Genomic DNA, 24,718 nt, shown 5'->3' with positions numbered 1-24,718 from the left:
TTCAAAATGATCAATTTTGATTGTGTCGATAATCTTGATATTTGGCCTCATTCATTTTGGCTTGCATTATTCATTTGAAGGTGAATATATTTCACTTTCCATCAATGTTGAAACAATGTTTGACCATTTTATGCCATTATCATACATCTGAATGTATATAGAGATCCAACAGTCATCGATTCTTTAAAAAATAATTCTGATCGATGATCATTATAAATCACCATCATCATTGTCACATTCGATATGACCAGTATGTGTGTCTGTATGAGTTAGTTTGCTTTGTATTTACAATAATAATAATCATAAACTATTTGTCATGTCATTTCATTTACTTGTCATTTTGACAGAAATTTTGTCCATCATAACATCACAATCGACGGTGGTGGTGGTGGTGGTGGTGGTGGTGACAATATTCATGTTCATCCATCCAAGCGATGCTGGTACAATGTTTGGCAACAATAATAATCATAATCATACAAATGATGACGATACATCATTATCAACATTATGCTCGCAATCAATCATAAATCATCCATGCCGTTGTGAGAATGGAAAAATCATCTGTGATGGCGAATATGAATTCAATTTGAATGGCCAATTCGAACGTTTAAACAGAAATGTTAATCATCATCATCATCATCATGATCATGGTGATGGCATCGTTTTCGATGAATTCATCCTAAACAACACGGAAATTTCCCAACTAACCGATGATTTATTTGGTGATCGAATCAAATTCAAAAGTATCAAACTAATCGACTGTCTGAGCCTGAGACGTATAGCGGCCAATACATTCCGAAAGAGTGGTTCATTTATTGAACAATTTATTGTTCAAGGAGAAAGTTCACTCGGTGAAGATCAATATGCCAGTGATTTATTCGATTCACTCAATTCAATGGTTAACGTGGAAAAGATATGGCTGAATCGTAATCGATTACGGTCCATACCTACGGTGGCATTTGGCAAAAAATCCGGTTTCGTCAAATTGAAAGAATTGAATTTCAACAAATTTAGTTCGAAAAATGGCTACATTAAAAGTGTTGGAAATTTCGCCTTTTACTACCTGAACCAATTGCAATATGTTTACCTTTCACATCAACGTATCAATTATTTACCGGCCAATGCATTCGATTTTGAACAGACATCCAATCAAACCCTGTACATTTATTTGGGCAATAATAAATTGAACAACACAAGTTTTGAAAAGGGCATTTTTCTCAACTCTAAACGTCCCATTCATCTGGAACTGTACTGGAATCCGGAATTAACCTATCTGGATGAAGATGTTTTCGCACCATTTCTTCAGCTCAGTCCATTGAATCGTATCAGTCTACAGGATAATCCATTGGTCTGTGATTGTAATTCTTATTGGATCATAAGAGATCGGCATAAATTCGTCAATCAAATATTGAACGTTATGTGCAAAATTGGCCCCAAACAAACGTTCAATATCGATCTGATTTCATTCGATAAATGTATCAAAAATGGCCGTAAACGTAATAAACTTATCGTCGTCAACTAAACATGGACATAGACATCAATCAATTCCTTCTGACATCAAAAAAAAACAAAAAAAATTTGTTCTTTTCTCTTTTGTTTTGTTGTTGTTGTTTTCTGTTGAAAAATTCTGGAAAATTAAAATAAATGAATGAACCAAACGACAAATGAAGGAGAAAAAACCATTTGAACATCTAGCTCATGTTTTTGGCTGAAAAAAACCTGACTTTTCCCAAAGCTTGGTCGATAATGGAGATATATCATGCGCGTCCTACGATGCTATCACACACACACACCAAAACTGAATCGGTCGGTTACTACGACCAATTCTCTATAATCGCAATCTGGCAATTTATACACATTCATCCACCATCGTTCCATTGGGACCCATTCGGTACGCCCACCTACCATATAAACTTCTGGGGTTGCCAGATTCATTTTTTTCAAAGCCATTCGATATTGAATTTGGAAAGAAAAAACCAATTCTATTCACAGTCGATGCATGCGCCGTCATTGATGATGATGATGATGAAGATATAGAAAAATTGATGGGGCCTTTCTCAAATTCGTTGATGAATCAAGCTCAAAATCTATACAGACACACACACACACACACTGGCTCTCGATCTATATAATATAATTTTGTTCCATTTGGAACCCAGTTTGTCCATGTCCCCTTTTTTCTCTCAAAATAATATGAGTCGGGTTCTTTGTCACATTATTAAATTTTTCGTTTTTTTCTGCTTGTTTGCATCTGAATTTCAGTTTTCAGTTTTTTCTCTTTTTTTTTCTTCATTTTCTCATGGTCAATCCATACAACGAAACAAACTCTTCCGATGTATGCCACACCACAATCAAACAACAAACAACTGATTGTGGGGAAATATTGCAAAGACACTAACACCACCGCCACCGCCACCACCACGAAGAAAAGAAAAAATTCACTTTCTCATTCTTCATTCTGAAAAACATGAATGAGAAATGAATTTTCGACGTTTCTTCTCATCATGATGATGCTCATCAATTTTGATTATTTCAATCAATTTGAATTTGATGAATTTGATTTTCGTGTGTAGGTGTGTGTTCATTGTTCAAATCGAGATTGGCAAAGAAAACAATTGCATCAATTGTTGATTGACTGTAAATAGCTCTGCCACTTTGAAACCCTTTTTTTGTTTCATCAAATAATCTTGCTAAATGATTCGAATAAAATTATCATCAACAAATACAACTCTGATTACATGGTCAATGATTATCATTATTAGCAAAATTGACTTTGGTTTCCAATCAAAATGTCAGTCAATCAAATGAGGATCGTTATGACAGTGATAGCACTGACCGGCATTCACGTTGGTGCATCATCATCATCATCATCCTCATCCTCATCATCATCATCATCACTGCTCATTATTGGCCGATTGCCTTATCACCGATTGTCATTGGATTATAGTTCAATGTTGACTAAATGCCTCCCTTTGTAAAGGTGTGCGTGCTCGGAAGTACTGGTGTTGGAAAAACAAAGTTAATACAGCAATTTGTTTACAATTATTATGACGATCAATACGAAGCAACCACTGCCGTCAACAACAAAGATAATATCTATCATTGTTCCACAATGTTCAATGGTAATCTTTATCAATTGAAAATTATTGATATGCCTGCAATCAAAGAATTTCCAACCGATGCTACAACCGAATGGTCACAATATCAACAATGCCAATTACGTAATGCTAATGCATACATCTTTTGTTTTGATCTCAATTCACCCGCCACATTCAATTATGTCAAATGTAAGTCACTCATAAACATTCCAATTCAATTCAATTCAATTCATTTTCATATTTTCATACTAGTATTACGTGATCAATTGTTTGAAAGTCGTAATATGCAAAACGTACCCGTTTGGATCGTTGGAACAAAAGCTGATCTTTGTCTGAATGTTTTGGCACAAATGCGTTCACATCACCATCACCACCACCACCACCACCACCACCATCATCATCATCACCATCATCAACAACATGACCATCAACAACATCATCGTCATCGAAATGTGCATCATCATCATCGTTCGCTATTACATCCTACATCATCCAGTCAGATTCATTCCCCATATGAAGATATACAGCCAGCATGTAAAGAATTCTCCAATCTAATACGTAAACAATGGAAATGTAATTATCTGGAATGTTCGGCCAAATATAATTGGCGTGTTGTGGCCATATTTCGAGAATTGTTCAAAACTATCGACCCAATCATGGTGGCAGCTGCCTCAGCCGAATCATCACAACAACAACAACAACAACCAACGTCCATGCCAATAACAAGTGCTCCAAGTATGGCTAGTAAAGATCAATCCGTTTCAATCATTAAAATCAATAATGCAACATCGGTAAATGTGCCACCCCGAACCATGTCACCCGGTGGTGGAGATTTATTTCAAACCACAACAACAACATCAACAACAACGACCAGTCGCCATTTGGCTGCAAATCATAATAGCAATAGAAGAATATGTCATATTTCTTAACAAAGTGAAATGAAATGATGATCACTAATTGATTCTTGGTATTTATGAAACAATGAAACTCTCTCTCACAATTTCCATCACCCATCTCTTTCAACGTGCCATTTTTCAAATTGAAATATAATAAAGATTTATCTCTCATTCATACACAGACACCCATTATTGCTCCAATCTATATATCTTGATGATGATCTTTCCTCGTAGGATATTCGTTAATCGTTATTGAAATTCATTGAACAAACACACTAACATTCATTCACATACATTCCCTTTCATCATTTTACATAGAAATTCATTTGCTCCAAAAAATTATTCTTCTTCGAGGGATAAACAACACACAAACATACATACGACGGAAATAATAACTAAGTCTTTCATCGACCAGTGGCATTATTATATTAAATTCAACTATTATTATAATATAACCTATATATATAAAATATAAAATATAACGAAAACAATGTGAAATAATTACCTTTTTCCATCTTTCTTTCTTTTGGATACCAACTTTATTAATGATGATGATTTTTATTAGTCGAAATTAAAATATTAAAATATAAATGAATGATGATGATCAATCAATTGTCAAATCTATATCGCTATCTACTAGTCTATAGACTAGTCTACTAGTTTTTAATTTTTTCAAAAAAATCAGTCACGTATTATATGTACAGTCATAATTCCATGCCTGTTTTTTTTGTTGATTCTTGATTTTGATTGAATATATTCATGTTCATGTTGAATTTTGAATTTATGTTTGAAATCATGGAATCGTTGTTGTCAAAAATTCATAGCCAAACCCTATCCAGTGAATCAGATTTATTCACATTGTTTGAAATATCGGCCAGTAATAATAATCTGACCCAATGGCATCAATGTTATTTTCTCATTCAGAAACAAAACATGCCACCTTTAAATCGCGAGCACAAATTTGTATTTGGGGAAAAATTTGAGAAAATTTATCGAATCAAAACGTTTGAATTACATCCAACACATGTGTTGGAGATATGGCAATTATTTTTGGCAAATTTTGACACCAAAAATCGTTGTACAATGCGATTATTTTTCCTATTCATATCACACATTCGAATAGTAGACAATAGAAAAGATTCGTCGATTCAACGATTTCTCGTTCTGATCGATTCGACTGTCGAACGGTTGGAAAATGAAACATCACCATTAAAATGTAAATGTGAATGTCTATTTCAAATCTATTATTCACTAGCCTCTATTGTTGTCAATTTCATTCATTATCAACAAACATCACCAATCGAATTAAAATCTGATGCATTCAACTTATATGATCTGACCACTATATTTCCGAAAACAACGGTGAAATATTGGCGAAAATGTTATGATAATTTTGACAATCTATCCGATGATCGGGATGAGAAAATTTACTTGATTCGATTATTATTGCTCAACTATCGACTAATTAAACAACGTGATAACAATGTTGATCATCATGAATTATTCAACAAATTATTGAATCAGGTGTTGATAAGTAAAACATTATTGGTGGGTGATGTTTTTAATTTTCTTCTCTCCGAGTTGAATAGCAATCAAGATCTTGTATCAATTTTGGAATTTTTATTCGACACTTTTATCAATAATAATGATGATGATGGTGATGAAAGCAATGAAACCATCAAAGCAATTTTCCATCATCAACAACATTGGGAAAGTAAATGTTTTCAAAATGTATTGATAACATTATTTTTGAAAAAAATTCACTACCTTATTCCACAAATATTCAATGATGATTCATTGATGACGCAGCAACCACATTGGCTCAAATATGGCTGTGATATACCCGATTCGACCATTGACAAACATATGAAAATGATCCAATCGCTTCAAACATTTTCCGATCAAATCATTCAAACCGATCGATCATTATTGGATGATGAGATGTTGATGGAAAATGATCGTTACGTTGTGGATAAATGTACCCAGAATCATGTACGAAAACTATTTGAAATATTTTTGCAATGTGTTCCACTTGAATATATCGCTCCATTCAATCAGATTCGTTTGATTCTCATCTCATGGGCCATTCAATTGGAATTCATCAAAAATGATGCGGCCAATCAATTTTCGCCAATTTTTGTGCCGCTCAATCTTCGTCTTTGGTGTTCGGTACGAAAAATTTGGTTTTTTGATTTCATCTCACCAAGCAAATACATTTATACATTGTTAGCAAATGTTTGCGATTATTTCATCAACGAGTGTCCCACATTATTCGATCGATTGATAGCAACAATGTTCAGAATGAACGATAAGGAACGTTTACTGCAATCACTGGAGCATTTGATCAATTTGCTTAAATGTCATGATAATGTTAATGAAAAGGGAATCGGTTATGTTTTCATGCTTGAAACTATTCTATTGCGAAACTTTCGACAATTCAAGAGAAGAATGGAAAAATCCAATCATCATCTTGAATCTGAATTCCAATGCCAATTATTCGCCAACCACAAACAACTGATTCGTTTGATGTATAAAATGGTGAATGAATTTTTCCAACAACAAAAACTATCCAATAAGCACAAAGATTTTGTTTTTGTCATCGAAGCTTCCACTGAATTGTTTGAGGAGAAATTAATTGACCGTGGCGATGCTTCTTCTCTAATCAATTGCAAGGGCAAATGGCGAAAATTATTCCACAAATTTCTCTCTTTATTTGACGATGAAAATCTTTCGATTACCAATCATGGTAATGATAATGAATGTTTGATTCATTTCATAAGATTTATTGCTCATAATCGACAAAAGTTGGCACATTTATTACCAGATGATTTGCTCATGAATCGATGGAATGAAATTGTTGTCGGTGTCAAATTGACCGCAACTATTGATTCGACAGGATTTTGTCATCAGATCAATTCAAAATCTGACTGGAAAAAAATATTTCAATCTGAGGAAAATTTCCACAATTTCAAAACAGTTTCCGATGAAATGTTTCAGTTCAAAGATATGGCAAAAAGATTCGATGAATGTGACAAATGCATCGATACAATTGATCCGTTATTGGGCCCGATTCTTGAATCAATCATCGATGTAAACGAAATGGAAAATTCACTACGACAATGTCTCGATCATCTCCACGTACATTGTCTAGATTTAGCACAGGCTAAATTCTATGTTCATATTCTGGCGAAAATGGCCACCGAAACCACAATGAATTCGAAAGAGAAAACTCAAGTGTTGAACAATCATTTCAGTGAGATAATCGAAACAATGATGATGATATCATTTTTGAGCAATAATAAATTTACCGACAACAACAATTGTTCGCATGCAATGTATCAAATAAAAGTGAAAATTTTACAATTCTGCCATGATTCACTGGACCGATTCATCCAATTCGATCTCATAACGAATGAACATTTATTTCTGATCTACAATCTATGTTTCGAAGTAAACATCTTTGCATACGGTGGTCGTATCGGATTGTATTGCGAATTATTTGCCCGAATACAAGAAATCATTCATCTGACAATATCACGTCGGCCATATCTAGCCATTGCATCAATGTGTACCGGTCGTAACGTCATAAGGGCAAATCTTGCTTCATTAATTCAGATGACCAATGAACAAACACTCGGTAATGCAACCGATACGGAGAAAATGCAATTGGAACAATGTTCGAATTCTTTGCAACAATCTATTGCTCATTTATCACAGTATGATCAATTCCATCCATATGCCCAACATTTGATTGCCGATTATTTGGAATTATCGTTGAACAACCCAACAACAACAACAACAGTAACAACAATGATCAAACAGAATTTACAACAATCCATGTACCATTTGATTGATTCTTTAATGAAGAAACAAACAAATGGCAATGTAGTGAAAAATCTTTATTCGCGACTGAATCAAAAATCACGACAATTATTTCGAAAACTGTTGGAATACCATGATCATTATTACCGATTTAAAGGCTATGTTTGAACAGTGCTTAATAAATAAAAATATAAATTTTGTTTTTTTCGAAAAAAATGAATAAAACTCTAATTTCTTGATTACCAAAAAAAAAGAGATTTTTCGTTGTTTCAACAATGGTAGCGCCATCTATTGTTCGATTTAGCCATTACAATGATATTAGGATTTCATTTTTTGCCAAACTGCAGACAAATATATTCCACTCTTGGCCATCTCATTCTCTTTCTAGCTTCGTATCTGTTGTGTCTGTGTGTGTGTGTTCCCGAATCGTTATTTTGCTACAAGTAGCAGATATTATTATTAAAATTTTTCGTATTTAATTATCAAAAATTTGATTTGACCATCACTGTGAACACACTCACACACACACACACACAAGAAAAATGATATATCACACAAAGCTAAGAAACCTAATCTCTGCTCATCAGGTATGATTTTCACTGAGATTTGTTAGCAAAACTTTTTTTTTAATTAATTTGTTTGGCGTTATAACACAGTCGGTGTATGGAAAATTATCACATGATAATCCAAGTGATTTACAGGTAAGATAATTGATTTTTTGTTGCTTTTCACAACCTAAAAATTCAAATTAAATTTTCCATAAAAATCGACACAACAAACCGATGTGTAGAAAAGTCATCTTCGAAAATTATTGAGTCAAATACAAAGAGAAATTGAAAAATTGGTCAGAGAGAAAAAAAAGAAAAATTCGCACACATTTCAAAGACAAAAATCGAGCTCATATCTAAAATTGAAAAATGAAAATGTTCGATCGAAAATTCATCGTCGATTACCATTATCGAATCGTGTTATAAAGAGCAAAAATTCAATTCGGTATTTTATCCGTAAAGATGGAACCAATAATCGAATCGATGCCGATAAATTGTTTGAACTACGACTATCAGCCAATCTAATCGATGATGGTGGTCATATTGATGAACGATTCCTGATGATTCGTAAGGAAAATGGTTCCCTACAACAAGATGATCCAAATGAAAATGAAAATGAATCAAAAGATTGCTGTAAAAATGATGACGTATTGGCCGATCAAGATTCTGATGATCATTCATCATCCTCTTCCACACAATGCAATAATCGTGATAAAAAACATTGCGATGGCCATGGTAAAAGTATGGATGACAAAGAGGATTTTATCCGAATGCTTGAACTTGTACATAAGAATGATCTGGAAAAGATGGCCAATTGTAAAAAGCCAAGAAAACGACGTACAACAGCCAATCCACAATTTTCACATGCAGCCATCGAAGCTAAACGTATTACGAAAATGGAAATTGCCAACGAACGTCGACATCGGCGAAAGATTGCCTTGGAAAAACATCATAACAAATCGGGTAAACCACACAGTAACCCTAACGATTATTTGAGATCGATGAATGTTTTCAAACAAACAAACGAAATGTTTCCAGGTAATTGTTTTATTATTATTTTTTTTTTGGTAATCAAAACATTTTTTTCTTTCACAATTGAACAGGCCTTTTCTGTATAATGACCGATTTGAATATGGAACAAAATGATCATTGCAAATTATGTTCGGAAATTTGCCATTTCGCTGACGATACAATTGTCATATGTCAGTCATGTTTATCAATGTTTCATGTCGTTTGTTTGGAACGACAACATTTGATGAGGAATGGTCACATGGATTCGGATCAAATTCGTTGTTGCACTTGTCATCCTTCATCATCATCATCATCATCATCGATTGCGATTAGCGATGAATTGCAAAAACAAGAGAATCTTATGATAAAATTGGCCAAGATGCGAAGACAGATTCTATTGTCATCGAATGCTAACCATTGTTTGGAACATATCCTCAAGGTAATTGTTAATATTTTTCATAGCCAACAATTGTTAATGAATATACTACATTTAGAAAAAACAAATGAAAAAGGAAAGACTTACCGCTGATCTGAATGAATTACGGCTGACCGAAGATCGTATGATTAAAATATGCAACCGGCTTAATGATATAATTTCCAGTATTGACAACATTGACCACGATAATAATAAGAATAAGAATGACGAAATTATAGCAATCGAGAATCATTCCATTGATGATGAACAAAGAGATTCGAATGTGGAAATGTCCAAGTCAAGTATCGATTCCATCGATAGAATCCATACAGATTCAATTCTTAGTAGTAATAATAGACAGACCGATAGTAATAATGAACAAACTGTTGAAGAATTTTCCATCCTATCTTTTTGTGCATAAAAATATTTCCTCTTTAACACAACAATTGCTTATTCTCTTTTTGTTTGTTTGTTTAATTTTTGAATTAAAAATTAACTAAAACACCAACAATGGATTGATCGGAATAGAAAAAATGGAATCAAATGCTCCATTCAATGTGTGTGTTTGCGTGTTGTGGATTGATTGTCAACATTCGATTTGATAATGGGTGTTAAATATTCGAAATTTGAACATTTGAAAACAATTGATTCACCATTGAATCAGGCACAGCTGATGAAAATGACCAGAAGTGGCCTACAAATCAATCAGGATGTAACCACGAAGCCGTTAAATCGAAGGACGATTGAAAAACTGAAACAAAATCAGAAAACAGCACCAGATGTATTGATTATACTGAGTCCTCCGTTTTGTGATGTTGATCGTATCACTGATCATCTTTACCTCACAGGAATGGGTGGCCTAACCGAAGAGAATCTTAGTACATTGAATATAACGTGCATCGTGAATGCAACCTATGAAATGCCATTGTTGCGAATGAAAGGTATCGAATCTTATCGTGTGCCAGTGGACGATGATGGCAGTGAAGAGATTATCCTTTATTTCGATGACATTGCCAATCTTATCGACATGACATCCAGACAAAATGGTCGTACCATTGTGCACTGTATGGCCGGTGCTAGTCGATCATCCACACTGGTCATAGCATATCTAATCAAATTTCGTGATTATAATCTGAGAACGGCATTCTGCTATGTCAAATCATTGCGATCATGTGCTCGGCCAAATATCGGTTTCTTCACACAATTAATCGCATATGAACGATATTATCGGAAGGATACTTCGGTCGAAATCATTGAAATCGTGAGGAAAGGCAAAAAAGTTCAGGTACCCGATTTCTACCCGACAATGTTTCCTGAACTATTCAAAGCCGAAGTGAATCGTCAATTGAATAAATCACACATGAGTAATATCAAATTACAGGATAGTCATGATCGTAATTACATTAACCCGCGAAGAAAATATCAAGATATGCAACGTGATATACAAGCCATGATCGTCAAGAATAATAACATGGATTCACAACAATAAATCATCGTCATGGTGTTTGAATTTAATAAAAATAAATAGAAATAGAAATAGAAATTTTATCCACAAAAAAATCAATAACTATGTAGTTCTCATAGTCAGTGCGCATGATTGATTCATGGTCATGCTATATCTTATCAACAAACAAGTTTCAAAGTTTCAAACATTCCAATTCGAACCCGTTGGTACAATTTTAGTGTAAAAACAATGGCGACTGAATCAATCATCGTTAAGGATGATCAGATCTTCATTCTGAATCAACTTTTATTACCAACCAAAGTTTCATATGACCGTATTAATGGTGTTAATGATGCTTGGAATGCCATTCATCAGATGAAAATCCGTGGTGCTCCCGCTATTGCCATTATTGGTCTATTGGGCGTTTCCACTGAATTATCCAAACCAGACGTAGAGGCTCAATTTGACCAACAATCAGATCGATTATATGAATTTATCAAACAAAAAGCCGAATATCTTTGTACATCACGTACTACAGCCGTCAACATACGAAAAGAATTCAATGAACTGCTGAACTTTATTCAACAACAACGGCAAAACAATGTTTCATTCGCTTTATTGATCGATTCGATACGAAAATATTGCCATGGAATTATGGAAAAAGATCGCATGGTCAACAAGAAAATGGCGGAATATGGCTGCGAACATATTCGAAAGAATTGCCATGAGTCAAAATGTCGATTCAACATTCTGACTCATTGCAATACGGGTAGCTTGGCAACAGCTGGTTATGGCACAGCATTAGGTGTGATAAGAGAACTACATTCGAATGGATTATTAGAACAAGCATACTGTACGGAAACCAGACCATATAATCAAGGCTCTCGTCTGACAGCATGGGAATTATTGACCGATAATATTCCATCAACATTAATCTGCGATAATATGGTTGCATGGTTGATGGCATCCAAAACGATTGACGCCATTGTTGTTGGTGCTGATCGTGTAGTGGCTAATGGTGATACAGCCAATAAGATTGGTACATATCAGATGGCCATATTGGCCAAACATTTTTCCATACCATTCTATGTAGCATCACCATTGTCGACGATCGACCCGACCATCGATGATGGAACAAAAATTCCGATCGAAGAACGGTCTGATTTGGAAATGAAATCAATTGGTTCGATTCAAATTGCACCAGCCGATATGAAATGTTGGAATCCGGCATTCGATATAACACCGGCCAAATTGATAACTGGTGGCATTATCACTGAACGTGGTGTGATTAATCCGGATCAATTGATCCAATCGTATCCTGTTTAACACACAAATATTGTAGTTTTTTTGGCAAATTAAATTGATGAGGATTTAGATTTGAATTTTCGTTTTGTTTTCTAAAATGTCACGTTCTTTACGAATGGCCTGACTTTGGCATTGTTTTGTTTTTGCATGCATGTTTTTCGTATTGTTTGACAATTTTTTTCTGAATTAATTTCAAGTTTTTTTTTATTAACGAGACCGAGATATGGATTCCATTCAAACGACTCCGGTTAGAAGTCGGCATCAACATATAGCCACTCCACATCGACCTGCTATTCGTGGACCACCAACAATAAAATCATCAACCCCAATACAACAACATCAAAAACAATCATCGTCATCATCATCTCAAGAACAACAACAACAACAAACAAACGATAATGACGGAGAAACAATGGTGTGGGATGAAAGTATTCCCAAACATACTCGTCATACATTAGTATTTCGTATGCTAAAACGAACACATGAAATGTTCATCAGCGATATGAATTTGTTGCCACCATTTGATCCAGAAATGCTAAATTTTCGTCATAATATTAAGGCACGTGACCAATATGGACCATTGTTATTGAATACGAATTCGACTGGAAAAGATGACAAGAAAATGAATGACAAACATAGCCAATCGAAAGCATTAGTATTAAAAAATGGAAATGAAAATCGTATCTCAAATCATGGCAATAGTCCAATTGAGGAATTGAAATCCAAATTACCGGCTCCAATCAATCGACAATCACAGGTTGCTGTGGTAACAACCAATGACAATAACGATAGTAATGATAAACACACGAAATCTGGTCAGGTGGTATTAGCTTCTGGTTTAACGATTGCACCTCGTAAACCAGTACAGATGCCTAAGCCTGAATGGCATGCACCATGGAAACTATATCGTGTTATATCAGGCCATACTGGTTGGATACGTTGTATAGCCGTTGAACCGGGCAACGAATGGTTTGCGACCGGATCAAATGATCGTATTATCAAGATTTGGGACCTAGCGTCAGGCACATTGAAACTTTCATTAACGGGTCATATATCACCTGTCCGTGGTCTGGAAGTTTCACCAAGACAGCCATATCTATTTTCATGTGGTGAAGATAAAATGGTCAAATGTTGGGATCTTGAATACAATAAAGTTGTTCGTCATTATCATGGCCATTTATCTGGCGTTTATTGTTTATCGTTACATCCAACATTGGACATTTTGGTTACTGGTGGCCGTGATTCGGTTGCACGTGTGTGGGATATGCGTACGAAAGCACAGATTCATTCACTTGGTGGCCATTCGAATACGGTTGCATCGGTTTTTTGTCAAGCCACCGATCCACAAGTGGTGACCGGATCTCATGATTCTACTATCCGATTGTGGGATATTGTGGCCGGAAAAACAATGGCAACATTAACGAATCACAAGAAAAGTGTACGAGCACTGGTTGCACATCCTCGTTTGAATACCTTTTGTTCTGGATCGATAAATTCATTGAAACAATGGACATTACCCGAAGGACGTTTTATACAGAATTTGAATGGCCATGATTCAATGATCAATGCATTAGCAGTGAATGATGATAATGTTCTCGTATCAGGTGGTGATAATGGTTCAATGTTTTTCTGGGATTGGCGTACTGGCTACAATTTTCAACGATTACAGTCCAAAGCACAACCAGGTTCAATCGATTCAGAATGTGGTATATTTGCTTTGCATTTCGATCAAAGTTCATCCCGTTTGATCACCGGCGAAGCGGATAAAACAATCAAAATCTACAAAGAAGATGAAATGGCAAACGAACAAACACATCCGATTAAATGGGAACCAGAACTATTGAAACGCAAACGTTTCTGATTAGACAAACATTGAGAAACACAGAAACATTTACGAAATGTATTGAAACATGCAAATATTGATTTGGATTTTGATTGCAATAAAAATCAATTTTTTTTTGCTAACACTTGATGTTTTCCAATTTAAATGTGCCTCTTCACTAATTGGCTATTTTGGTACATTTAATGGTGCAAAATAATGCAACAAGTACGGTTCTTTCTCGGATTCTCTTTGTTGTGCAATGTTTTTTTCTGTTTTCAAAAAACGATGTAACAAGTATGTCTAATTAGAAATTAGAAATTAAAAATTGAGAAACAGAAACCAATTAATTTGATAAGGTAGCAGTAAAATTATCATCATTATCAATAATCAATCATTGATCAGTGATCAGTGATCAGTGATCGATCATAGAAAAGAAAGAAAAAATGCCATTGTTGATGGTTGGATGTGCATTCGAAATAATGATCGCAAACCAATAACCACATGTCGCAGTAGTCAAGTTGATTTTTTATTTCATTTTACTAACAACAACAACAACAGGAGGATTATATTCTCTCTAGTTTTTCTGTTACTGACCAATCTGACGACAAATCACTAATCTGATCACTTTTCAGTGGTATGATCAATTAAATTGTGTAATATATCAATCAATCAATTAATCCATATTAATCGGTTGAACCTTCGGATTTTAAGATCAGTAAAAAACGTCATCATTTACAAAATTGATATCGAATCACGCTCACATATACAAAGACTTCCACCACATTCATATTTAGTCAATTGTTTTTCAACAAAACATCATCATCTGACATTCGATCATCATCATCATCAGACCACAATCATAATTACAAGTAAAAAAGAGGTTAGTACTCACAAAAGTGACAACAATCAATTTCATTTCTATTTTCTGTTTTGTTTTGTCTTGTCATTCGATTTTCTCAGCACATATTCATCACACTTGCCAGTTGATCATGTCAACATTGAATAGAATGAAATTCATGTCGATTTTCATTCTAATTTTCCTATTGAATCAGGTAAAGTTTTTCCGACAAAAAAGACATATATTCATATTCATATTAATATTCATATTTTTTTAAGTTTTCCACAATCATTTGCGGATGTGTTCTACGCGGCCAATGTGATGAGATTAGAAATTCATTCGGATTACTTCTTCCCGTTCCTTGTAAATATGACGGTCCGCCAAAACCATTAAACACATCTGCCGATACATATCAAACAATACAAACTATTTTACCAGAATTGAGTCATGATAATTTATATTGTTGCGAAGATGGGCAAATTACTAGATTGGTGACGCAATTACAAACTGCACGTACATTGCTATTACGATGTCCATCTTGTTATTATAATTTCGCCCGTGTATTCGCATTGATGACATGTTCACCAAGACAAAGTGATTTTATTCGACTAATCGATTACAATAGAACCAACAATGCAGTGAAAGCGATCACATATGATATATGGAAACCATTATCGGAATCAATATATCATTCGTGTGAAGGCGTACAAATGCCATCCGGTGGTGCAAAAGTTGTACCACAATTGATGTGTAATCTACAATCACCAAATGAAACGTGTACACCAGAAAAATTTTTGCGCTTTACCGGCAAAAAAGGTGTGTCACCATTTTCGATAAATTTTCAATTCAAAGAACAACTACCGAGTGGATCACTTGCCAAACATTATCGTTGTGATGAAGCACCCCCTCAATTTAATAGCCAACCATGTTCTTGTGCTGATTGTGATGCATCATGTCCGAAACCGAAACCAATCCCGGGCGAAAAGCAAGAATGGCTTCTATTCGGTGTGAACGGTATAGCTGTTGTCATGTCCATCATTTATGGTGTTTTGCTTGTCGCTTCGACCGTCTTGTTTATCGTTTATTACAAACATTTCAGCACCAAACAAAATGACGTTGAGACCAGAGAAGCCACCAAAGAGAAAACCGAAACTCGTCAAGTAATGCTTAGATCGATGAATCAATCATATTTCCATGAAAAATTATGCACCATCTTTGGAAATTATGGCCGACTTTGTACACGAAAACCATACAATTTCATATTGCCAATCATAGGTTTGATCATCGGAATTATTCTAGCCACCGGCCTGACACAATTCGTGGCACTAACCAAACCAATTGAACTTTGGTCCACTCAAACAAGTCGTGCAAGGGTGGAGAAAAAATTTTTCGATGAAAATTTTAATCCATTTTTTCGCGTAGAAAACATTGTGCTCACCCCGAAATTCATGGAAACATTCCGAAAAGATGACATTGAATTCGGACCAATTTTCAATCAAACATTTCTGCTACGATTTTTCGATCTACAACAACAGATCATGAGTCTAACAATCGAAGATGACAATGGAACCATATTACGAGTGGAAGATATCTGCTATTCGCCAATGGAGAATACAGTCTGTATGGTACAATCGGCATTAGGATGGTTTCAAAACAAACGTTCAGCATTGGAAAATGACAATTATCTTGAAACATTTCGTACCTGTATATCGAATCCATTTCATTTGAGTGACACTGGTATTTCCTGTCTGGCTCCATATGGTGGACCAATATTCCCGCATATTGCATTAGCCGATTATCATGGTAATGGCTATTATCAGGCCAAAGCTTTAGCATTCACATTAACACTCAACAATGCAATCCAGGATGAGGATAACGTCAATGCATTGAAATGGGAAAAGAAATTCCTTGATTTATTGTTCGAATTTGATGATCCAATCATTGATATTGCTTTCTATTCAGAGGTAAATTTATTTCATTCGAAAATTGAAAAATTTAATCAAGTGTTAATTAATTAATCATCTATTTTGATTCAAATGGCTTCTAGCGATCAATCGAAGACGAAATAGAACGACTAGGAAATTCGAATAAATTTACCATTGCCATTAGCTACATTGTCATGTTTTTCTATATAACCATATCGTTGGGCGATTTTACCAACATTCATCGATTATTGGTAACAAACAACCAACATTCATGATCACATTATCTCATTGAATTAATTGATTGATTGATTGATTGTTTAGATTGATTCGAAAATTGTTCTTGGACTGGTTGGTGTATTGATCGTATTGTTATCGGTTCTCTCATCAATTGGTCTACTCTGCTATTCGGGTGTTCATTCTACATTGATCATAATGGAAGTAATCCCATTCCTAGTATTAGCTGTTGGTGTGGATAATATTTTCCTATTGGTTCGTCATTCCGACCGAAGCTCGATTGAACAAGAAAGCAGTAATTTATCCTATCAAGAACGATTGGAACAACGAATGCAAAGTTTGATGTATAATGTTGCTCCATCCATTCTATTGGCTGCCGTTGCGGAATCTACATGTTTTTTTCTTGGCGCCCTTATACCGATGCCTGCGGTGCGAATATTTGCTATAAATGCTGGAATAGCATTGCTCATTGCATTCATCTTTCAAATGTTGATTTTTGTTCCAATATTGGTTTGGGATATCCGTCGTCATGATGATAATCGTTGGGAGATTTTATATTTCAAACAAGGAAAAAAATCACGCCAAAGATCTAGTAATGAATCACAATCAAATCAATCAGGCGATGAAAGTAATCATAAAAACGATGGTTTACTTTATTCATTTTTCAGCAACATTTTCGCTCCATTTCTAATGAAAAGTCAGAATCGTTTGACCGTAATGCTCTTATTTTTGGCCTGGTTATCGGTTTCCATATCCGTCATACATAAAATCGACATTGGTCTCGAACAACTTTATTCAATGCCATCCGATTCTTATGTATTGAAATTTTTCGATGCTCAAATCCACAAACTTAAAGTCGGTCCACCAGTATATTTTGTGGTCAAAAGTGATGCCGGTTTCAATTATTCGGCCAATCAGAATCTAATTTGTTCACAAAGTGGTTGTTCCAGTTATTCCATCGTTAATATGTTGGCACAGGCTGCAAATCAATCTGAAATTAGCTATTTAGTACCGGCTGCTGCCAATAGTTGGATCGATGATTACCTGTTATGGGCATCATCCGGACAATGTTGTCGAACATATCCAAACGGAACGTTTTGTCCATCCACAGGTATATGTGGTTCTATTATTCAGAGTTTTGAATCTAATCCAAAACTATTCATTATTCATTCTTTAGATAAATCAAACGATTGTCAAGCATGCGATATTGTTTGCAGTGAAGATCCAATAGAATATGATTCAGATGATTGGTGCTATAATTACACTAATCATCAACGTATAAGGCCGGATAAATTTTATCATCCGTATTTGGAATTTTTTGTCAGTGATATACCGAATGCAATTTGTGCTAAAGGGTAAGTGAATATGGTGATGAACCAATAGATTGATTTTCACCATTTCATTGTTTCAACATAGTGGACGGCCAAGTTATTTACATGCAATGAGCCTTACCGAAGGCGATGCAATTCATTCATCATATTTTATGACCTATCATATTCCATTACAACATTCCAAAGATTTTACTCGTGCACTACAGAATGCACGTGTTATATCGGAAAGTATTACCGAAGCACTTCGGGAATTGATTATGCAAACAAATGGTGATGAATCGGATGTTGAAGTATTTCCTTATAGTTTTTTCTACGTTTTCTACGAACAATATCTAACCATTTGGTCGGAATCATTGAAAAATATCATTTTCGCTTTGTTGGCCATATTTATTGTCACATTCGTATTTTTATCATTCGATTTTATTACATCGTTTACCATTGTTGTGACAATCCTGTGTATCATAGTGAACATGCTGGGTTTAATGTATTTCTGGGCAATTTCATTGAATGCTGTAGCATTAGTCAATCTTGTCATGGTATGTAATTCAACAAAAAACTATGATCGTTTCGTTACCACACACACCACTCATGTTCTATTTCGTCTGTAGAGTATTGGAATATCCGTAGAATTCTGTGCACATATTGCCCGTGCTACATCATTATCGAACGAATCGACAAGCGTATTACGCGCACAATATGGACTTGCCGAAATGGGTAGCTCAGTCATGTCTGGTATTACGATGACAAAATTTTTCGGCATCCTTATCCTTGCCTTTTCACCATCGGATATATTTCAAATTTTCTATTTTCGTATGTATTTGGGTATCGTCATCATTGGTGCATTGCATGGATTAGTGCTGCTACCGGTTTTGCTTAGTTTCTGGGGTAATTGTGGTCGATCAATGAATTGTTTAAAGTAACGCCAAATTGCATATATTATTACTGTACATTTAAGTCATCACATTGCCTTTGATGTTTTTGAATAAAAGTTGAATAATAAAAATCAAAAATCAAAAATGATGATCGCCAATTGTTTTTTTTTTTTTATTTTTTAATTTTATTTTTCACTTTCCAATTCAAATGGTTTGATGGTTATATTAAATTTGTTTAGAAATTGTTCACAAAAATACAAAAAAAAGCCCGTAAGCCAATCTATTTGTCACCACCATCTTCTTTTTGATACATATCTCTTGCCTCTTGTAATTTCGTTTTTTGTCGTTCTTCACGGCGCTTTTGACGTTCTCTGGCTTTTTGTCGGCGGATTTCAGCCATTTCACTGTTGGGAAGGAAAAATTATTTTACAATGATGATGATTGATAAATAATCATTTCTTACTTCAATTGTTTCTGTCGCAATTTCTCAACCTTCTTCTTGTGAATGTATTCCATGAGGACACGTTTGTTTTTGAAAACATTACCCTTAGATTTCATGTACAATTCATGATAAAGATGGCGATCGATTTTTTTGTTTTCCCGATATTTCTTCAATAATCGACGAAGCACACGCATTCGACGAATCCATAAAACTTTGACCGGCATTCGAGCATTAGCCGTACCTTTTCGTTTACCGGGGCCAGTGTGTCGGCCTTTGCGACGAGCTTCAGCATTACGGCGAACACGTGCTCGTGAATGTACAGCTACTGGTTTTCGAATGATCAAACCATCCTTGATCAATTTACGGATGTTTTGTCGAGAATTGGCATTGGAAATTTCACCATTTTCGTTTGGATCAAGCCAAACTTTGTTTCGGCCACATTTGAGCACAGCAGCGGCCAAACGTTTTTGTAGACCCAAAGAACTAGAATGGAATTGAATGAATATTTTTCATGTCAAATATATACTTGATTATTTTACGAATATGAATAAATTTACCTCATCGTGATAATCACAAAGTGGATCAAAAACGAAATGAAAATGAAAACACTAAATATGCACACAAACAAACACACACACACACAGAGTGCGAGACCACCACACAAAAACGTAAAGCAAACGTAAAAGGAAACGACGGATATCAAATGTGTGTGTGGCAGAAACAGCGTGGATTCTTCACTGTCACTCGATGCGCATGACAAAATATATTGGCCCTTCATAGAAGATGTTTCGAAATTGTGATTTCAATATTTTCAAACCTATCTGATATCTCAATGGAAATTTTTAACGCATAAAAGATTACAAGAAAACAGAATTCAGAATAATTTTTATGGCTTGCTAATTTTGCTTTTGAAATTTGCATTTGAATTTCCGAGCATTAGAAATTTTGTGGTTAGAAAACAGTTTTACATATTTTATGAATGACTCAAAGCATATGTTCGAGATTTATTTATTTGTGATGAATTGAATTGAATTGCATTTTCTAATCTCTAGAAAAAATGTTCCGGGTTATTCGTTCAGGTCCTGGATCCAATTATAGATGGATACATAGTTCCAGCAATCTGAGCAAACGACATTCACGTCCAGGTACATCAAGTGAAGTCGGTTTGGAAGAACTGATCATCGATAAGCCGCCAAATGAATATGCAACCATTCGACAAAAACTCGATAGAATCAACTATTATGATAATCCAATTAGAACAAAAAATATTGGCTTTGATGAGAGCACAAAACTCTATCAAAGTTTTCTAAATCAAGCCGGTAATATTGTTTTGCGACAACGAAGCGATGCGAAAGCGACCAACGAAAAGGATGAAGAGTTTGATGAAGATGATGATGGCAAGGACATCAAATTAAGTCGTGAAGATTATGATAGACTATCATCATATTATCCATTCACTCAACAATACATTGAATCGACCATTCAACTTGCTCATCACTATGCTATATATCGTGATTTATTTTTCCAGGAACCATTTGTGAATGAAACCTGTGAGGAATTGATTGCAGCCAATGCTAAAGATCAAGTTAAATTTCATCGATTCGAACATAGAGAATTGTATGAATTCAGTCCACTAGTACCGATCACGGCCACATTCTCATCATCCACTGACCAAAGCAATGAAGGAGGAGAGGTAAGCTATCTGAAATCATTTCGTGGTAATCTTATACCAGCAGAATATGGTCGACTACCACCTCGAATTCAAATCAATACGTCGGGAATAAATGATGGTGATTTTGATGCCAACGAATTGTTGTCATCCGATCTGGTGACAATAAATAGCGGTGAAAAAATGGACCCAAATCTTTATACATTAGCTCTAGTCAATCTGGATTCACATTTTGCCGATGCCGGTGTTTGTCATTGGATGATAACGAATATTTCTCGTGATGGCGATAAAACCACTTATGATACGGTTATTGATTATCTGCCTGTTTATGCTATTCGTGGTCTTGGTTATCATCGTTATGCACTCGTTTTGTTTCAATCGGATCGTAGAATTGAAAAATTGGGACGAATAACAGATTTTGACCTTGGTCGAAGAAAATTCAATGGCTTAGCATTCATGTCCGAATGTTCGACCAGCAATCCGAATGTCCATATCAAACCCATTGGGTTATCCTGGTTTCAGACAACCTGGAGTGATTGTTGTAAATCCATTTTTCATAATGTTCTAAGTAATTACATGATTATATCCTGAATATATGATTGTTTTCATAGGGATTGTCACTTTTTTCATTTTTCTCAGATATGCGATGTCCAACTTATGAATACATTTTCCCGAAACAATCCACTCAATTCAATCAGCTTCAATATCCAGCAAGAGCTCCTTTTAACCTGTAAGTGTTTTTCACAAATTATTGTGCTATTCGATATTGATCCGTTTCACTGACATTTCACCATAGATATTTGGATGCTTTCCGTCATCAAAAAGACCTGTCGAAAGAAGTCCTATTGGAACGATTAAAATCGATCAATCCAATGGAATCATATGATACGGATAAAATGTTTCCAACATGGGAAGGTCGGCCAAAATTTCCGCACATACATCCACATCCACCAAATACACCGGATTGGTTGAAATCAACACTCATCCGTAAACGATCGCAGGTTGGCCGCTTTCGTGGCCTAAGAGCATCATCGGCCATTTTGCCATACAATAATAATGCCGATCTTGATAGACCAAAATGGCCACGATTATCGGCCGATGTTCATCCATTAAATGTACCGAATCCATATCCGGATACGAAACGACGACCTAAACCACTTCGTGATACCCTTTGGTCAAAACCATTGCCTGAACATCATTCAATGCGTGTGGATTTCCCAGAAAATCTTCAAGAAACGGATAAAAGTAATCTAGAGAAAACAACATCATAAATAATTTCATTCTAATTAGACATTAATTCACTGCTTAATTGTTTTTTTGGAAAACAAAAACATGGTTTTTCGTTTTTGTTTGAATTTTAATTTTAAAAAACAATAAAAATCGTGCACATCATCATCATGATTATCATCAAGTTCAACAGCACGTGTTCTTAACTGCGATAGATGTTCGATAATGATAATGAAAGTTCATCATGACCATTGATGATGATCAGATGATTAGACAATTGTCTTTTCAATCGATGGTCCAAAATTCACAGACGTACGTAATTTTTTTTTTTGGATTCAAGTGTGAAATTTTAAAAAAACCACTAATAATTCACCATTGATGACATAATAAATGTTGAAAATGAATAGTAGAGCGGCGTAGGCGATCCTTATGATCAATTGAAATGATAACTTTATTGTGTGTGAGCACAAATACATGAAGGTCATCAACATTCGTTTCGATTGTCGTCTGTCGATGATGATGATATAACTATAAGGATGATGATTATGATTATGATTTTCGATTATCATCAACAGCATATATTGGCCACATTCAAACAAAATACCGTGTTGGAAACAATGATGCACCTTTTTTCTCCATTCAATGGAATGGAATTGAATTGAATTGAATTGATGGTGATAATTATTTATAGTTGTGAAATTCATTTCGAATAAAAATGATGATGATGATGATGATCAATATTTGAAGGAGGTTTTAGATTCGATTCCAATACAAACGACGATATTCTTGGCAATGTATTAGAATGATATTAATAAACGATGAAATTAAATTATGAATATTTGTTGTTGTTGTTGTTAAATTTTCTTCATTTCTTGCTCCTCGTATACGATACGTAACTGATTTTTTCTATAAATGGAACACAATAAATTTGTGTTACTTTTCGATAGCAAATGAGTGGTTGTGTGGGAGAAATGAATTGAATTTAAAAATGGGAAGCTAAATGCGACTAAAAAAACATTGAGCCGGACATAAAGTGAATTTGAATGATTCATTTCATTGTCGGAAATCCAAATTGAAATAATGGTCATTGAGGTGTGTGTAAGAATGGCACAATAATCACTTTTAATTTATCATTTTCCAATGTCAAATTGAATCATCATCATCAATGAAAGATATGACTGACTGAGTCATTCCATTCATTCAATTATGATGATGTGATCTGTTCTGAGAAAGATAAACGAAATAATGAATAATGATACTGATAATATGCAGAAGCAAATGACTTGGTTGATGATGCTAAAAATGACATTACACAACCCATATATATACAAGGCCAATTAATTAATGTTGATGATGATGATGATTGTGAGTTGATTAGTCGAGCAAAAAATTATGACATCAATATGTTGGCCATCTGATGCTGGAAATTACTTCCTGGACATTTGAATTGACTAATTTTTGATTGATTTATTTGATCTGACATATAAAAGTATTGAATAGTAATGATATGAATTTTTTTCTTCTTTACCCAGTAGCTTGTTACTGAAAATGTATGCTCATTCAATGATGATGATGATAGATTGTGACAATGATGGCCATGGATTGAGAAAATAAAAATAGAAGTAACAAGACGTGGGCAGTTTTCAATAGATGTTGAAACTGGAAACATACACAATTAGCATCCAAGAAAAGTTTTGAAAATGATCAAATATTAGATGAAACGGTGTGTGTGTGTGTGTGTACATTTTATGGCCCCATTATGATTTTGATGTTGACACCTTTCGTTGTAAAAATGTACGAATGATTCAAACCCGGAAAA

General features: G+C 34.8%; 10 protein-coding genes across 11 annotated transcripts; 9 read left to right on the top strand and 1 right to left on the bottom strand.

The window, feature by feature from the left end:
• Nucleotides 1-6: 6 nt before the first annotated feature.
• LOC124498627 (oplophorus-luciferin 2-monooxygenase non-catalytic subunit) lies at nt 7-1,665 on the top strand. 2 transcript variants are annotated; one of them, XM_075728874.1, is made up of 3 exons: nt 13-80; nt 162-250; nt 348-1,665. In XM_075728874.1, exons 2-3 carry the CDS (start codon nt 244-246, stop codon nt 1,520-1,522), a joined length of 1,182 nt encoding a protein of 393 aa, XP_075584989.1. In that variant the 5' UTR covers nt 13-80; nt 162-243; the 3' UTR covers nt 1,523-1,665. The 2 variants fall into 2 exon arrangements, with proteins under 2 accessions (XP_046918371.1, XP_075584989.1); XM_047062415.2 differs by having other exon boundaries at nt 7-250.
• Nucleotides 1,666-2,205: 540 nt separating this feature from the next.
• LOC124498633 (ras-like protein family member 10B) lies at nt 2,206-4,585 on the top strand. Its single transcript, XM_047062422.2, has 2 exons — nt 2,206-3,287; nt 3,351-4,585. The coding sequence occupies exons 1-2, from the start codon at nt 2,963-2,965 to the stop codon at nt 4,025-4,027; spliced, it is 1,002 nt and encodes a 333-aa protein (XP_046918378.1). The 5' UTR covers nt 2,206-2,962; the 3' UTR covers nt 4,028-4,585.
• A 168-nt stretch (nt 4,586-4,753) lies between these two features.
• Nucleotides 4,754-8,032, top strand: LOC124499647 (uncharacterized). The gene has a single exon (XM_047063584.2). The coding sequence runs from the start codon at nt 4,754-4,756 to the stop codon at nt 7,982-7,984; it is 3,231 nt and encodes a 1,076-aa protein (XP_046919540.2). The 3' UTR covers nt 7,985-8,032.
• A 154-nt stretch (nt 8,033-8,186) lies between these two features.
• Nucleotides 8,187-10,301, top strand: LOC124499649 (uncharacterized). Its single transcript, XM_047063586.2, has 5 exons — nt 8,187-8,403; nt 8,473-8,517; nt 8,607-9,402; nt 9,468-9,814; nt 9,870-10,301. The coding sequence occupies exons 1-5, from the start codon at nt 8,359-8,361 to the stop codon at nt 10,209-10,211; spliced, it is 1,575 nt and encodes a 524-aa protein (XP_046919542.2). The 5' UTR covers nt 8,187-8,358; the 3' UTR covers nt 10,212-10,301.
• A 30-nt stretch (nt 10,302-10,331) lies between these two features.
• Nucleotides 10,332-11,390, top strand: LOC124499651 (dual specificity protein phosphatase 14). The gene has a single exon (XM_047063589.2). It carries the CDS (start codon nt 10,395-10,397, stop codon nt 11,277-11,279), a length of 885 nt encoding a protein of 294 aa, XP_046919545.1. The 5' UTR covers nt 10,332-10,394; the 3' UTR covers nt 11,280-11,390.
• Nucleotides 11,383-12,616, top strand: LOC124499650 (methylthioribose-1-phosphate isomerase). Its single transcript, XM_047063587.2, has one exon. The coding sequence runs from the start codon at nt 11,484-11,486 to the stop codon at nt 12,558-12,560; it is 1,077 nt and encodes a 358-aa protein (XP_046919543.1). The 5' UTR covers nt 11,383-11,483; the 3' UTR covers nt 12,561-12,616.
• Nucleotides 12,617-12,649: 33 nt separating this feature from the next.
• On the top strand, nt 12,650-14,504 carry Tango4 (transport and golgi organization 4). Its single transcript, XM_047063585.2, has one exon. The coding sequence runs from the start codon at nt 12,763-12,765 to the stop codon at nt 14,398-14,400; it is 1,638 nt and encodes a 545-aa protein (XP_046919541.1). The 5' UTR covers nt 12,650-12,762; the 3' UTR covers nt 14,401-14,504.
• Nucleotides 14,505-14,754: 250 nt separating this feature from the next.
• LOC124498980 (NPC intracellular cholesterol transporter 1) lies at nt 14,755-19,706 on the top strand. The gene is made up of 8 exons (XM_047062825.2): nt 14,755-15,241; nt 15,322-15,413; nt 15,478-17,163; nt 17,247-17,375; nt 17,446-18,469; nt 18,536-18,713; nt 18,775-19,225; nt 19,298-19,706. Exons 2-8 carry the CDS (start codon nt 15,351-15,353, stop codon nt 19,607-19,609), a joined length of 3,843 nt encoding a protein of 1,280 aa, XP_046918781.2. The 5' UTR covers nt 14,755-15,241; nt 15,322-15,350; the 3' UTR covers nt 19,610-19,706.
• Nucleotides 19,707-20,710, bottom strand: RpL19 (ribosomal protein L19). The gene is made up of 3 exons (XM_047062827.2): nt 20,561-20,710; nt 20,025-20,486; nt 19,707-19,965 (listed from the first exon to the last, which is right to left on the bottom strand). The coding sequence occupies exons 1-3, from the start codon at nt 20,563-20,565 to the stop codon at nt 19,842-19,844; spliced, it is 591 nt and encodes a 196-aa protein (XP_046918783.1). The 5' UTR covers nt 20,566-20,710; the 3' UTR covers nt 19,707-19,841.
• Nucleotides 20,711-20,978: 268 nt separating this feature from the next.
• On the top strand, nt 20,979-23,070 carry LOC124498981 (uncharacterized). Its single transcript, XM_047062826.2, has 3 exons — nt 20,979-22,240; nt 22,312-22,402; nt 22,469-23,070. The coding sequence occupies exons 1-3, from the start codon at nt 21,061-21,063 to the stop codon at nt 22,941-22,943; spliced, it is 1,746 nt and encodes a 581-aa protein (XP_046918782.2). The 5' UTR covers nt 20,979-21,060; the 3' UTR covers nt 22,944-23,070.
• Nucleotides 23,071-24,718: the final 1,648 nt, after the last annotated feature.

The sequence above is a fragment of the Dermatophagoides farinae genome, chromosome 2 (assembly GCF_024713945.1).
Source record: "Dermatophagoides farinae isolate YC_2012a chromosome 2, ASM2471394v1, whole genome shotgun sequence".
Taxonomy (NCBI): domain Eukaryota; kingdom Metazoa; phylum Arthropoda; class Arachnida; order Sarcoptiformes; family Pyroglyphidae; genus Dermatophagoides; species Dermatophagoides farinae.
The sequence above is the reverse complement of the archived record's forward strand: the minus strand, read 5'-3'. Positions and strand labels throughout refer to the sequence as shown.